The sequence below is a fragment of the Callorhinus ursinus genome, unplaced genomic scaffold (assembly GCF_003265705.2).
Source record: "Callorhinus ursinus isolate GAN/ISIS: 27379988/994484 unplaced genomic scaffold, GSC_fseal_2.0 scaffold6, whole genome shotgun sequence".
Classification (NCBI taxonomy): domain Eukaryota; kingdom Metazoa; phylum Chordata; class Mammalia; order Carnivora; family Otariidae; genus Callorhinus; species Callorhinus ursinus.
Genome location: NW_027397068.1, coordinates 27,686,168 through 27,698,788, shown reverse-complemented (window position 1 = coordinate 27,698,788; position 12,621 = coordinate 27,686,168). Strand labels below are relative to the sequence as shown.

The following is a 12,621-nucleotide window of genomic DNA, read 5'->3' as shown; positions in this document are numbered from 1 at the left end:
GCTTAACCAACTGAGCCACCCAGGCGCCTCCCATCATTAGGGTTTTTTAAGGGGCCATTTGAAACCCCAAAATTACATGCAGAATTCTTTTGGACAGCAGATCTACAAATGGTTAATAATGATTTATTCATTCAGTAAATATTAAATATCTATTTTGTACCAGGCACTGTATCTGTGCTGGAAATACTGCAGTGATAAAACCAGAATAATACCTCTGAAAGGAGACAAGGCAAAACAGTTATCTCTCTAGTTCTTTCTGATAATATAAACTCTTTTCTCTTTGCAGGAAAAACAAGAATGGTGGTGGCTTTATATTGCAGATAGGAAGGAACAGACGTTAATATCTATGCCGTATCATGTGTGTACACTAAAAGATACAGAAGAGGTAATTATCCAACAACATTATTTCAGTATTTACAAATATATGGCATCTCACCATCATGTTGCTTCATAAAGTCTTTCTTAGAAATCAGTTTATCATATTTGGCTTATTTTATTTGTTAAGGCACATTTTATAACTGTTCTCTGGTGTCTTTTGGGAGTAGCCGATTGGAAATTTACACAGTGTTGTTAAAGGTAGGCAACTCTATCAGTCTTAAAAACTTGTTTTCAACTTATTTTTGGGAGTTTTCACTGTTAGTGTCTAAGAACTTATGCCTTTTGTTTTCCTGTCCAGAATTTAATTATATTTTACAAAAATGTACACATTGGATTAGTGCTAAGATAAATACCTTTGGTCTTAAAAACAAATTTAAGAACTGATAATTAGATTTTTAGAATGGAATTTTGATTATGTGGCATTATTCATTGTTAATGTCATCACTAATATATCATTGTGATGAGTATATTTTATCTGTTTTTCATTGTTTCATGCTACTTTTCTAGAAAAGTTCTTTCTGCCTGGATTTGGTAGACAAGAGCAAGGTTTTTTAGAATTTCAAGATAGTTCTGTGATGATTTTTTTTTTTTTAAGATTTTATTTATTTATTTGACAGACACAGCGAGAGAGGGAACACAAGCAGGGGGAGCGGGAGAGGGAGAAGCAGGCTTCCTGCAGAGCAGGGAGCCCGATGCGGGGCTCGATCCCAGGACCCTGGGGTCATGACCTGAGCCGAAGGCAGATGCTTAACGACTAAGCCACACAGGTGCCCCTGTGATGTTGATTTTTAATCCAAAAGTATTTTCCCCCCTTTATAACCAAGTAGTAAATGTATGAAGTAGTTTGTTGTTGTTTATTTGACACTTAAAGTTAGTGCTAACTTAAGGGTATTTCTTGGATAGAGCAGATTTCTTTTCTTTTTTTTAATTTAAGTTTTACCTAGTTTTGAACAGATAATAAATTCACCTAGTTAATATTTCAGAAGATATACAAAAGTGCACTCATTGAAACATCCCTGTCTCAGTCACCCACTTTCCTTCCTGGAGGCCATCAATGTTATAAAATTTTTATGTAGTCTTCATGTGATACTGTATGTAAATTACAAGCAAATACACATGGGTATTTTCTCCAATACTACATATAAAATAGCATACACCTTTTTCTCTCAATGATATAACTTGGAATTATTTCCAAGTTACTGCAGAAAAACCTTCCTCATTTGTTTTTACAGCTGCATTATACTCTTTTATATGGTTATTTATTTAGCACTCTACAATTTAATGGACTTATAAATTATTTATTTTGCTGCAGTGAATAACCTCATATGTCATTTTGCACATGTACATTTATAGGATAAATTCATAGAGTTAAAATTAATGAATCAGACGCTGTGTATATTTGTAATTTTGGTAGGTATCGCTAGATATTTATTTCTCTATAGGGAGAATGAATGTTTAAGAATGCCCTTTATCTCTCAGTATATCAGACATTTTGAATGTCACTGTTAATCAGAAAGGTGAAAAATGGCATCTTTGTGTTATTTTTTCCCCTTTCATCTTTTATTTTAAAAAGTTTCAAACCTATAGAAATGTTGCAAGCACACTACCATGAACTCCCATAGATCCTTTATCTACACCGATCAGTGAACATTTTGCCTTATATTTAAGATAGTTTGTCTTTCTCTGCATGTGTGCTTGTAGATATCATGACATTGTAACCCTAAATACTTAAACATGTATCTTGTAAGAACAAGGGCCATCTCCTACATAAGCACAATAAAATTACTATATTCAGGAAATTTAACATTGATATGGTATTTATGTAATGTGCAGTCCATATTTAGATTTCCTTAAATGTCTCACTAATGTCTGTTGTAGTTTTGTTTTTAAATTCAGGATCCAGGGCGCCTGGGTGGCTCAGTTGGTTAAGCGACTGCCTTCGGCTCAGGTCATGATCCTGGAGTCCCGGGATCGAGTCCCACATTGGGCTCCCTGCTCGGCGGGGAGTCTGCTTCTCCCTCTGACCCTCTTCCCTCTTGTGCTCTCTGTCTCTCATTCTCTCCTTCTCAAATAAATAAATAAAATCTTTAAAAAAAAAAAAAAATTCAGGATCCATTCAAGGATCATGCATTGCATTTGGTTGTCATTCTTCTTTATTCTAGAACTCTTCTTGGCGTTTTTGCTTTTAAATTTTTCACGCCATCAACATTTTTGAAGAGTCCAGGCAAAATATTTTGTAGAATATCCCTCAGTTTTAATTTGTCTCATTGGTTACTCATGATTATATTCATCTTAAATATTTTTGGCAAAAATACTACATAAGTGATACAACCTTCTAATGAGGCACATTATATCAGTTTGCCCCACATTGGTGATGCCATGGTTGAACATTTAATTAAGGCTTTTCTCTACTATAAAAGGTATTTTTTTCCTCTAATCTTTCAGGTAATACTTGGACACTGTGTTAATATCTTGGTTCTCTACTAGTCTTTTACCCACTCATTTTAATACACATTGATGATTTTTGCCTTACTCACTTTTTACTATGCTGGTTTTACTCCGTATAGTTTTAAATTTTGTATCTCTCTTAAGAGTGAAACTGAACATCTTTCAGTGTATTTGAATTGTACTTATTTTTATGTCTGATTGTGACCATTGTTCATTTTTGTTGGGTTATTGGTCTTTTAATTGGTTTGGGGAATTATTGTTGTTTTAAATATTATATCCCTTAGTGATATTTGTTGCAAATATTTCTCCCCAGTTTGTTTTACTATTGCAGTTGTTTTTACCAAGTAAAAATACAAACATTATTTATTTGGGTTTTTTTTGGTAGTGTGATTTAGTAATTTTTTCTTTTATGATTTCTGTGTCTTATGGTATACTTAGGTCAAACTGTGAGATTAATTTTAAAAAATGATAGTCCCATGAATTTTCTAGTTTGTTTTTCCTAGTTTGTTTGTTTTAATGTATAATCTTGCCTACAAAATCTGGATTTTGGAGATTGGAGGCAGATCACCAGAACATCCAAATGCTATCTTAATAACTTATTCTTCCTTTGTGTAAGTGGAAATGAAACTTTTTCTTTTAAGTTTTTATTTTAATCACCTGATGCTAATCCACATGCACTTCTTAGTCCCCATCACCTTTATCACTATTCCCTGCCCACCTCCTCTCTGGTAACCATTGGTTCTCTACGGTTGAGAGTCTGTTTCTTGGTTTGTCTTTCTCTCTCTCTCTCTCTTTTTTACCCCCTTTTCTCATTTGTTTTGTTCCTTAAATTTCACATGTGAGTGAAATCTTAGGGTGTTTGTCTCTCTCTGACTGACTTATTTCACTTAGCATTATACTCTCTAGCTCCATCCATGTCATTGCAAATGGCAAGATTTCATTCTTTTTTATGGCTGAGTTAATAGTCCATTGTATGTATATTTCACACCTTTATACATTCATCAGTTGATGGATATTTGATCTGCTTCCATTATTTGGCTATTGTAAATAATGCTGCTATAAACATAGGGGTGCATGTATCTCCTTGAGTTATTTTTTTTTTTAAGATTTATTTATTTTGGGGCGCCTGGGTGGCTCAGTTGTTAAGCGGCTGTCTTTGGCTCAGGTCATGATCCCAGGATCCTGGGATCGAGCCCCACATCGGGCTCCCTGCTCTGCGGGAAGCCTGCTTCTCCCTCTCCCACCCCCTCTGCTTGTGTTCCCTCTCTCTCTGTGTCTCTCTCTGTCAAATAAATAAGTAAAAAATCTTAAAAAAAAAAAAGATTTACTTATTTTACAGAGAGAGAGAGAGCAGGGGAAGGGGCATGGGAGAGGGAGAGAGAATCTCAAGCAGACTCCCTGCTGAGCACAGAGCCCAACATGGGGCTTGATCCCACGACCCTGAGACCATGACCGCTTTTTGGGTAAATACCCAGTAATGTGATTGCTGGATCACAGGGTACTTCTGTTTTTAACTTTTTGAGGAACCTCAGTTCTGTTTTTCACAGTGGCTGCACCAGTTTGCATTTCCCACCAACAGTGCAAGAGGGTTCTGTTTTCTTCACATCCTTGCCAACACCAGTTGTTTCTTATGCTTTTGATTTTAGCCATTCTGACAAGTGTGAGGTGATATCTAATTGTAGTTTTGACCTGTGTGTCCCTGATAAGTCATGTTGAGCATCTTTTCAGGTGTCTGTTGGCCATCTGTATCTTTTTTGAAGAAATGTCTGTTCATGTCTTCTGCCCATTTTTAATTGGATTACTTGTTTTTTGGGTCTTGAGTTTTATAAGTTTTTTATATATTTGGATACTAACCCCTTTTTTTTTTTTTGAAGATTTATTTATTTGAGAGAGCAGAAGGGGCAGAGGGAGAGGGAGTGAAGCAGACTCCTGGCTGAGTGAGGAGCCTGACACAGAGCTCAGTCCCATGACCCTGAGATCATGACCTGAGCGAAAATCAAGAGTCGGACACTTAACCAGTTGAACCACCCAGGTGCCCCATTGGATACTAACCCTTTATCAGATATATCATTTGCAAATATCTTCTCCCATTCCATAGATTTTGTTGATTGTTTACTTTGCAGAAACTTTTTTTATTGTGATGACGTCCCAATAGTTTATTTTTGCTTTTGTTTCCCTTGCCTCAGGAGACATATCTAGAAAAGAGTTGCTATGGCCCATGTCAAAGAAGATACTGCCTATCTTCTCTTCTAGGACTCTTGTGGTTTCAAGTCTCACATTTAGGTCTTTAATCCATTTGAATGTGTTTTTATATACGGTGTAAGAAAGTGGTCTAGGTTCTTTTGGACATGTTGCTGTCCAGTTTTCCCAAAAGCATTTTTTGAAGAGACTGTCTTTTCCCACCAGATATTCTTTCCTGCTTCGTCGAAGATTAATTGACCATATAATTGTGGGTTTAATTTCCGGATTTTCTATTCTGTTCCATTGATCTACGTGTCTGATTTTGTGCCGGTACCATACTGTTTCGATCACTTCCGCTTTGTAATATAACTTGAACTCTGGAATTGTGATGCCTCCAGCTTTGCTTTTCCTTTTCAGTATTACTTTGGCTATTCAGGGTCTTTTGTGGTTCCATACAAATTTTAGGATTATTTGTTCTGGTTCTGGAAAAGTGCTGTTGATATTTTGGTAGGGATTGCATTGAATGTGTAGATTGCTTTGGGTAGTGTAGACATTTTAACAATATTTGTTCTTCCAATCCACGAGCCTGGAATGTCTTTCCATTTCTTTTGTGTCTTCATTTTCTTTCATCAGTGTTTTATAGTTTTCAGAGTATAGGAATAGACCTCTTTAGTTAGATTTACTCCTAGGTATCTTATTGTTTTGGGTACAATCCCATTTTTTGTAAATGGGATTGATTGCTTAATTTCTCTTTCTGCTGCTTCATTATTGGTGTATAGAAATGCAACAGATTTCTGTACATTGATTTTGTAGCCTGCGACTTTATCAGTTCTGGCAGTTTTTTGGTGGAGTCTTTTGGGTTTTCTATGTATAGTATTATGTCATCTGCACATACTGAAAGATTTCTTTCTTTCTTACCGATTTGGATGCCTTTTATTTGTTTCTGTTGTCTGATTGCTGTAGCTAGGACTTCCAGTACTATGTTGAATAAAAGTGATGAGAGTGGACATCCTTGTCTTGTTCTTTACCTTAGGGGAAAGGTTCTCAGTTTTACCCCATTGAGGACGATGCTAGCACTGGGGTTTTGCATATATGGGTGGCCTTTATTATGTTGAGGTATGTTCCCTCTACACCTACTTTATTGAGGTGTTTTTTTTTTGTTGTTGTTGTTGTTGTTGTTGTTGTTGTTTCCTTTTAAGTAGTCTCCACACCCAGCATGGAGCCCAGTGCAGGGCAAGAACTCATGACCCTGAGCTGAGATCAAGAGTCGGATGTTTAACTGACTGAGCCACTCAGGTGCCCCTTGTTGAGGGTTTTTATCATGAATGGATCTTGTACTTTGTCAGATGCTTTTTCTGTGTCTATTGGAATAATCATATGGTTTTTATCCTTTCTCTTATTGATGTGATGTATCACATTGATTTGTGAATATTGAACCAACCTTGCAACCCAAGAATAAATCCCACTTCATCATGGTGAATGATTTTTTTAATATATTGTTGGATTCATTTTGCTAGTGTTGAGGATTTTTGCATCTATTTTCATCAGAGATATTGGCCTGTAGTTCTCTCTTTTGTGTGTTATTTTTATTTGGTTTTGGTATGAAGGTAATGCTGTCCTCATAGAATGAATTTGGAAGTTTTCCTTCCTTTTCTATTTTTTGAAATAGTTTGAGAATAGGTATTAATTCTTCTTTAAATGTTTGGTAGAATTCTCCTATGAAGCCATCTGGTCCTGGACTTTTGTTTTTTGGGAGTTTTTTGATTACTGATTCAATTTCTTTGCTGGTTATCATTCTGTTCAAGTTTTCTATTTCTTCCTGTTTTAGTGTTGGTAGGTTATATGTTTCTAGGAATTTATCCATTTCTTGTAGGCTGTCCAGTTTATTGGCACATAGTTTTTCATAATAATCTTTTATAATTATTTGTATTTCTGTTGTGGTGATGGTTATTTCTCCTCCTTCATTTGTGATTTTATTTATTTGGTTCTTGATAACTGGGTAGAGGTTTATCAGTTTTATTGATTTTTTTTTTTTTTTTTTAAAGAACCAACTCTTGGTTTCAGTGATCTGTTGTATTGTTTTCTTTCATCTTCTGGGTCATTAATTCATTCCTCTGCTTCTTCCACCCTGCCATTCATTCCATCAAGTGTGTCTCGTTTTGTTTATTGAGCTCCTTATCTCTGCTATTGAGTGTGGTCTGTGTTAATGGTCTCACTGATGTCTTCCACTCTTTACTCAAGCCCAGTGAGTATCCTTATGATCATTGCTTTAGGTTCTCTATCAGGCATGTTACTTATATCTGTTTTGCTTAGATCTCCTGCTGTGGCCTTGTCCTGTTCTTTCATTTGGGAGAGAGTCCTCTGTCTTTTCATTTTGTCTAAGTCTCTGTGCCTATATCTCTGTGTAGGAAAGTCGGCTATGTCTCCTGTTCTTGAGAGTAATAGCTTTATTTAGGGGAGGTCCTGTGGTGCTCTGCAGTGTAGTGTCCCTTGTTCCCTAAGGCCTGGTGCTTCAGAGAGTATCTCCAATGCGTGGGCTTTGCTTTTGTGTTCTGCCTGCTTTATCTTTCAGGCCAGTTGTCTGCAGAGGGCCCCTTTGCCTGTTGGTGGGTGGTGTTTGGTCTGTGGCCTGAATGTGGCAAGTTTTAACTAGGTGTGTTCTGGTCTGCTTGTGAAACAAGTCTTGTTGCCACCACCGTGGGAACTGAGGCCCTGCCAAACTTGGGGCCCACTGTGCTGGGACTGAGGCAAGTGTAACTGGGAGGGGTGGTTCCACTGGAGTGCAGGTGTTCGGGGGGCTTGGTGTAAGCAAGTTAGGTAGTGAGAATTGGCACTTCCGCTGCTTCCTGCAGGTGGCCCTGTCTTATGCTGAGAGGTGGGGGTGGGGGTAATGGCCCCGGCCAGGGGTCTCTCTGTGATGCCCTCTGAGATGAGTGAATACCTTCCCCACTGTGAGCCCCATGCGCTTTTCAGGTCACTGTTTCCACGCTCTATGTCCATGGACTGTTTTGCCCTGCCTTTTCTGTGAGAGCAGCCCCAGTATCATCTGAGCTCTCCCGGAGCCAAGCATGCTGACCTTTAAAACTCCAGGCTTTAAGCCCTGCTGGTTGCAAAAACTCAGGAAATTTGGGTCCTCTTGCTTTCCAAGCCAATTGCTATGGGAATTCCTTTTCCCCATGCACTCCCCTATGTGCTGGTTTGTCTCTTGCTCTTCTCTGCAACTGCAGCTCCCTCCCTACCACAGTGGCCATGATCCATTTCTCTTCCAAACTGTGTGTCCACGCTTGCTACCTTCTTCGACATGGCCTCTTCTCTCTCTTCTCACAGCCCTTCGCTGTGCTGTTTGTTCTGGCAGTCTTCAGTTCAATTGCTGGGGCATTTAGGATGATTTGGTAGTTATCTAGTGGTATTCATGGGATGATGTGAGCCTAGGGTCCTCCTATTCCCCTGCCATCTTCCTTTCCCTGGAATTGAAAGTTTTAAGAGTTTGTAACTCTTTGTATATATGGAGTTTGTGATTTAATAGGAAATAAGTATCTTCTTGACCTTTTAAGGCACTGGGCATGTTTTTAAAAATTTTTTTTACTTGAGTATGGTTGACATGTTTTTTGAGTATAATTGACATACACTGTTACATGAATTTCAGATTCAGCTTGTCTGTGTTACACTGTGTCCGCAGTGAGTATAAGCTATAGCTACTGCCTGTCAGCACACACAGCCCTTACAGTGTTGTTGACTGTACTCGTTTACGTGACTGGCTAATTCCATAACTGGAAGCCTGTGTTTTCCATTCCCCTTCACCCATTTTGCTCATCCCCTCACCTCCCCCCCAACATTCTCTCTGTCAACCATCAGTTTCTTCTCTGTATTTATAGGTCAGATTCTGTTTTTTGTTTGTTTATTCATTTGTTTTTTAGATTCCACATATGAGTGAAATCATACGGTATTTTCAGCATTGGGCATTTGTAAAGGAAAACTCACTTCTCCTGTGTTTCTCATTTCCTCACACTACTGTCACACTCACAACACTGTTGACACTGGGTGTGTGGGTTTGTACCCACACCAAGCAGTTCTCTGTCATCAGCGGAGTGTCCTGCAACTTCACTCAGTGCTGGCACTGTTTATCTGGAGTCAGCATCAGATCCCACAGGGTAAGGGCTCGGTTCCGTAAGACTTCCCCGCCCCCCATGTGCTTCAGATTTACAAGTCTCAAGTTGTCACCTGTACTTCTGACCAGATGGCTATGAAGTAGGGTTCCCATGATACCCTCCTTGAGTCCAATAATTTGCTAGAATGGCTCATAGAACTCAGGGAAACACATTTACTAGTTTATTATTAAAGAATATAATAAAAAACCTAGATGATGTTGTTTCTTCCATTTCTCAAAATACGGATTTTAAGTGCTGTTTTTTTTTCTTCTAGGTAGAACTGAAGTTTCCTGCACCAGGAAAGCCTGGAAATTATCAGTATACGGTGTTTCTGAGATCAGACTCCTATATGGGTTTGGATCAGATCAAACCCTTGAAGGTAAGAATAGTGACTCTTTTTAATAAATATGGTTGCCTGTTTCAATAAGTGCTTAATATACTAGGAAAGCATTTCTAGTTCTGAAATGTAGAGTAATAGAGGGAAAAAGATGTTTTCTCATACTTTATATATGATACACTCAGTGGCTTGCCCTTTTAATAATAAATGAGTTAAAGGAGCATAATGCTTTAGAACCTCGAATATAAATTATTAGAATGATTTAGAATGTTAAATATAAATTACTTAAATTATACTCTTTTTTTAAATTTAATTAATTAATTTAAAGATTTTATTTATTTGAGAGAGAGAATGAAAGAGAGAGAGAGAGAGCACACAAGAGGGGAGAGAGGGAGAAGCAGACTCCCCGCTGAGCAGGGAGCCCGATGCAGGACTCGATCCCGGGACTCTAGGATCACGACCTGAGCCGAAGGCAGTTGCTTAACCAACTGAGCCACCCAGGCACCCTTAAGTGATACTCTTAATGTGCTATAAAATGCTATGACTTTATAGGGCCTCACCAACTGGGTTCTGGGGTTTTTTTGTTTTTGTTTTTTAGAAAAGTACATGTATTTTCCCACAGATTCTTTTGGAGTGTTTATTAATTTCTGAGATTAATTTGTTTTTTATCATCTTATACACTTTGTATAAGTATCATTTGAAGCACGTTCCTATCAGTGTTTACCAGTTTCACTTGAGGTTTTTATAAAAGGCCTTCTGTTATGTAAACGTTGTGTTGAAGTGTTGTTACATGGTGTACTGGAGTCCCAGAGTAAAGGGAGCTGGGAAAGGCAGGCCTGTTTTTTTCCCACGAGGGTACCATATTTCTTTCCATTGTCTATAGAATTTTACTTCATGAGTATGGAGGCTGCAAAATACTTTTTTGAAAGTCACACTTGAGTTTTTCTTCTCTCAGCAGACTTATTAAGACATAAGACTTACTAAGACATAACTCAGTGTTCTTGCTCAAGAATCACAATTATTAATCTTTCATTGTACAGAATAGTATAGCTTCTATAGAATTAAAATGTCAAACCGTATTTGAAATTTAACTGCATTCGCATATTAGTAGATTACCTTTTTATTTCTGGGATGAATGTCTATTGTAAATAAATATGTTAAATTTAGAGTTAACACCTGTAGAGTCTATTTCTTTATAATTGCTGTGGTCACAGAAAATTTTTTCTTTATCAGATATTTCTTCCCTTTTTCCTCCCCAAATTTCTGATGTCTGCATTTAATTCTTCTTTATAGTTGGAAGTTCATGAGGCTAAACCTGTACCAGAAAATCACCCGCAGTGGGATACAGCAATAGAAGGGGATGAAGACCAGGAAGACAGCGAGGGCTTTGAAGATAGCTTTGAGGAGGAGGAAGAAGAGGAGGAAGATGATGACTAAGCAGTACTATGAATGGACCACAGTATTTGCAGCTTTTTGCTGTTTTGGAAGTGTATAATAAACCAGAAACAGTGCAGAACTGATGTTGAGGGAGGTGTTAGTTCTTTACTAGAAATGGGTGCATAATATAACTAGGCAGTGGTGATGCCTTGGTACAGTCTGAAAAGTGCTTAAGGCTTGTTAAAGCCTTTCAAGTATGGGATGGTGCATTTATTTCATCGGCAAATGATAATAAACCCTTTGTTATAACTGTCCAGAAATGTGGGCTATGTATTATCAATTTATGGTCCCAGTAAAAGTAAAGGTACATGAAAACCAATTTATAAGTGAGCAGTTTTTCTTTGTTTAGCTTTAGTTTTCAGCAAACATGAAAGTATGGTAAACACCACACATGTTTTTAGGAACATCTGCTCAAGTTTTAATCTTTTAATAAGCTCTGTCATTCATTTATTGACATTTTGCAGTGACACAAGACTATTTATAACAGCTCCATTCATAGCTTTAAACTTTTTATTTTTACCTGTCTTGGTCATAAGTTGGCATTCTGTCACATTCCACATAATATAGAGGGCTACATTTGGGGATTTTCCTTTTCTTAATTGCCCAGAGTTATCAGACAGATTATAAAAAATGGCGTTTAATGGCTTAAAACATTTTTAAGCCTCTATTTTAGCAGATCAGTGCAGGATCTAATTCTTTTTATAAGCTATGGGTCTAAAAATGATTGTGGGACCATATGTTCTCTGATGTTGGTGACTCATGTTATTAAACCTTTTTAAAAAGGTTCACTATAAAAGCTGAAATACATTCTTAGCTTTTAATCCACCTGACTCAGAAGCCTTTTAAGGAAAAAAAAAACCACATAACTTGCAAAGGAGGCATTTTTTTTGTATTCATTTTGGACTCCTGTCAATAAAATAGAAGTTTGACTCATTTTATGTTTGTAATGGTGTGTGTCTTTTTACTTCCAGAGAAAGGATATAATAGGATAATTCACTCTTTCAACTAAAAATTTAATAATGTACATTACTGCAGAAGTGATCGCTATTTCTGTATGGTATAGAAAAATCCATGTGTGGGAGGAATTATCCCCTCACACATTGCAACCCAGAAGGATAGTGCTTATAAAGAGTAGAAATGTATACATGATGAATCATTCAGGTAAAATGAATATTTTTATTACTAGATACTGAGGAGAGGCATATGTCTGTAATATTATAAGACTGATTGTAATAATCCTTGCCTATCAAAATCTCCATAGGCCAAAGTACTGTTGGAATACTAATTTGTGACCTTATTGATTTAAAAGGTTGCCACATTCCATGCAGAATTGGTATTTTGTTACTGCAGTAGTTGGAAATAAAATTTGAAAATTACCAAAAACATGAATGGTTTTCTGGTTCTAAATTTAGGATATAATTTCTACAACATACTCAAAACAGTTTCTTCATTGGAATCTCCATCACCTGTTTGTCAGTTTGTTTAAAAGGTGTTAGTGAGACTCTTCCTTGGCAGGCAGTAGCCCCCCTGCGGATTTGTTTCATTTTACAAGTAGAGGGTGGGTTTAATTTTTGAGTCAGGTTTTCCTGGGGAGCTCCAGTGTCAGGTGAGACAGCAGCCGGTCAGCTAAGTGCGATAGACGGGAGTGAGGCCAGCCGGTAGCAACAAGCAAAAGGGGGTTTGAGGAAACCT

General features: G+C 37.4%; 1 protein-coding gene across 3 annotated transcripts in view; it reads left to right on the top strand.

The window, feature by feature from the left end:
- Nucleotides 1–11,862, top strand: part of SEC63 (SEC63 homolog, protein translocation regulator) — a 70,544-nt gene extending 58,682 nt beyond the window's left edge. For all 3 annotated transcript variants that reach the window (XM_073893737.1, XM_073893736.1, XM_025863470.2), the window contains 3 exons: nt 287–385; nt 9,430–9,534; nt 10,786–11,862. In XM_073893737.1, coding sequence (XP_073749838.1) covers nt 287–385; nt 9,430–9,534; nt 10,786–10,929 — 348 coding nt within the window. In that variant the 3' untranslated portion in view covers nt 10,930–11,862. The remainder of the gene's footprint in view (nt 1–286; nt 386–9,429; nt 9,535–10,785) is intronic.
- Nucleotides 11,863–12,621: the final 759 nt, after the last annotated feature.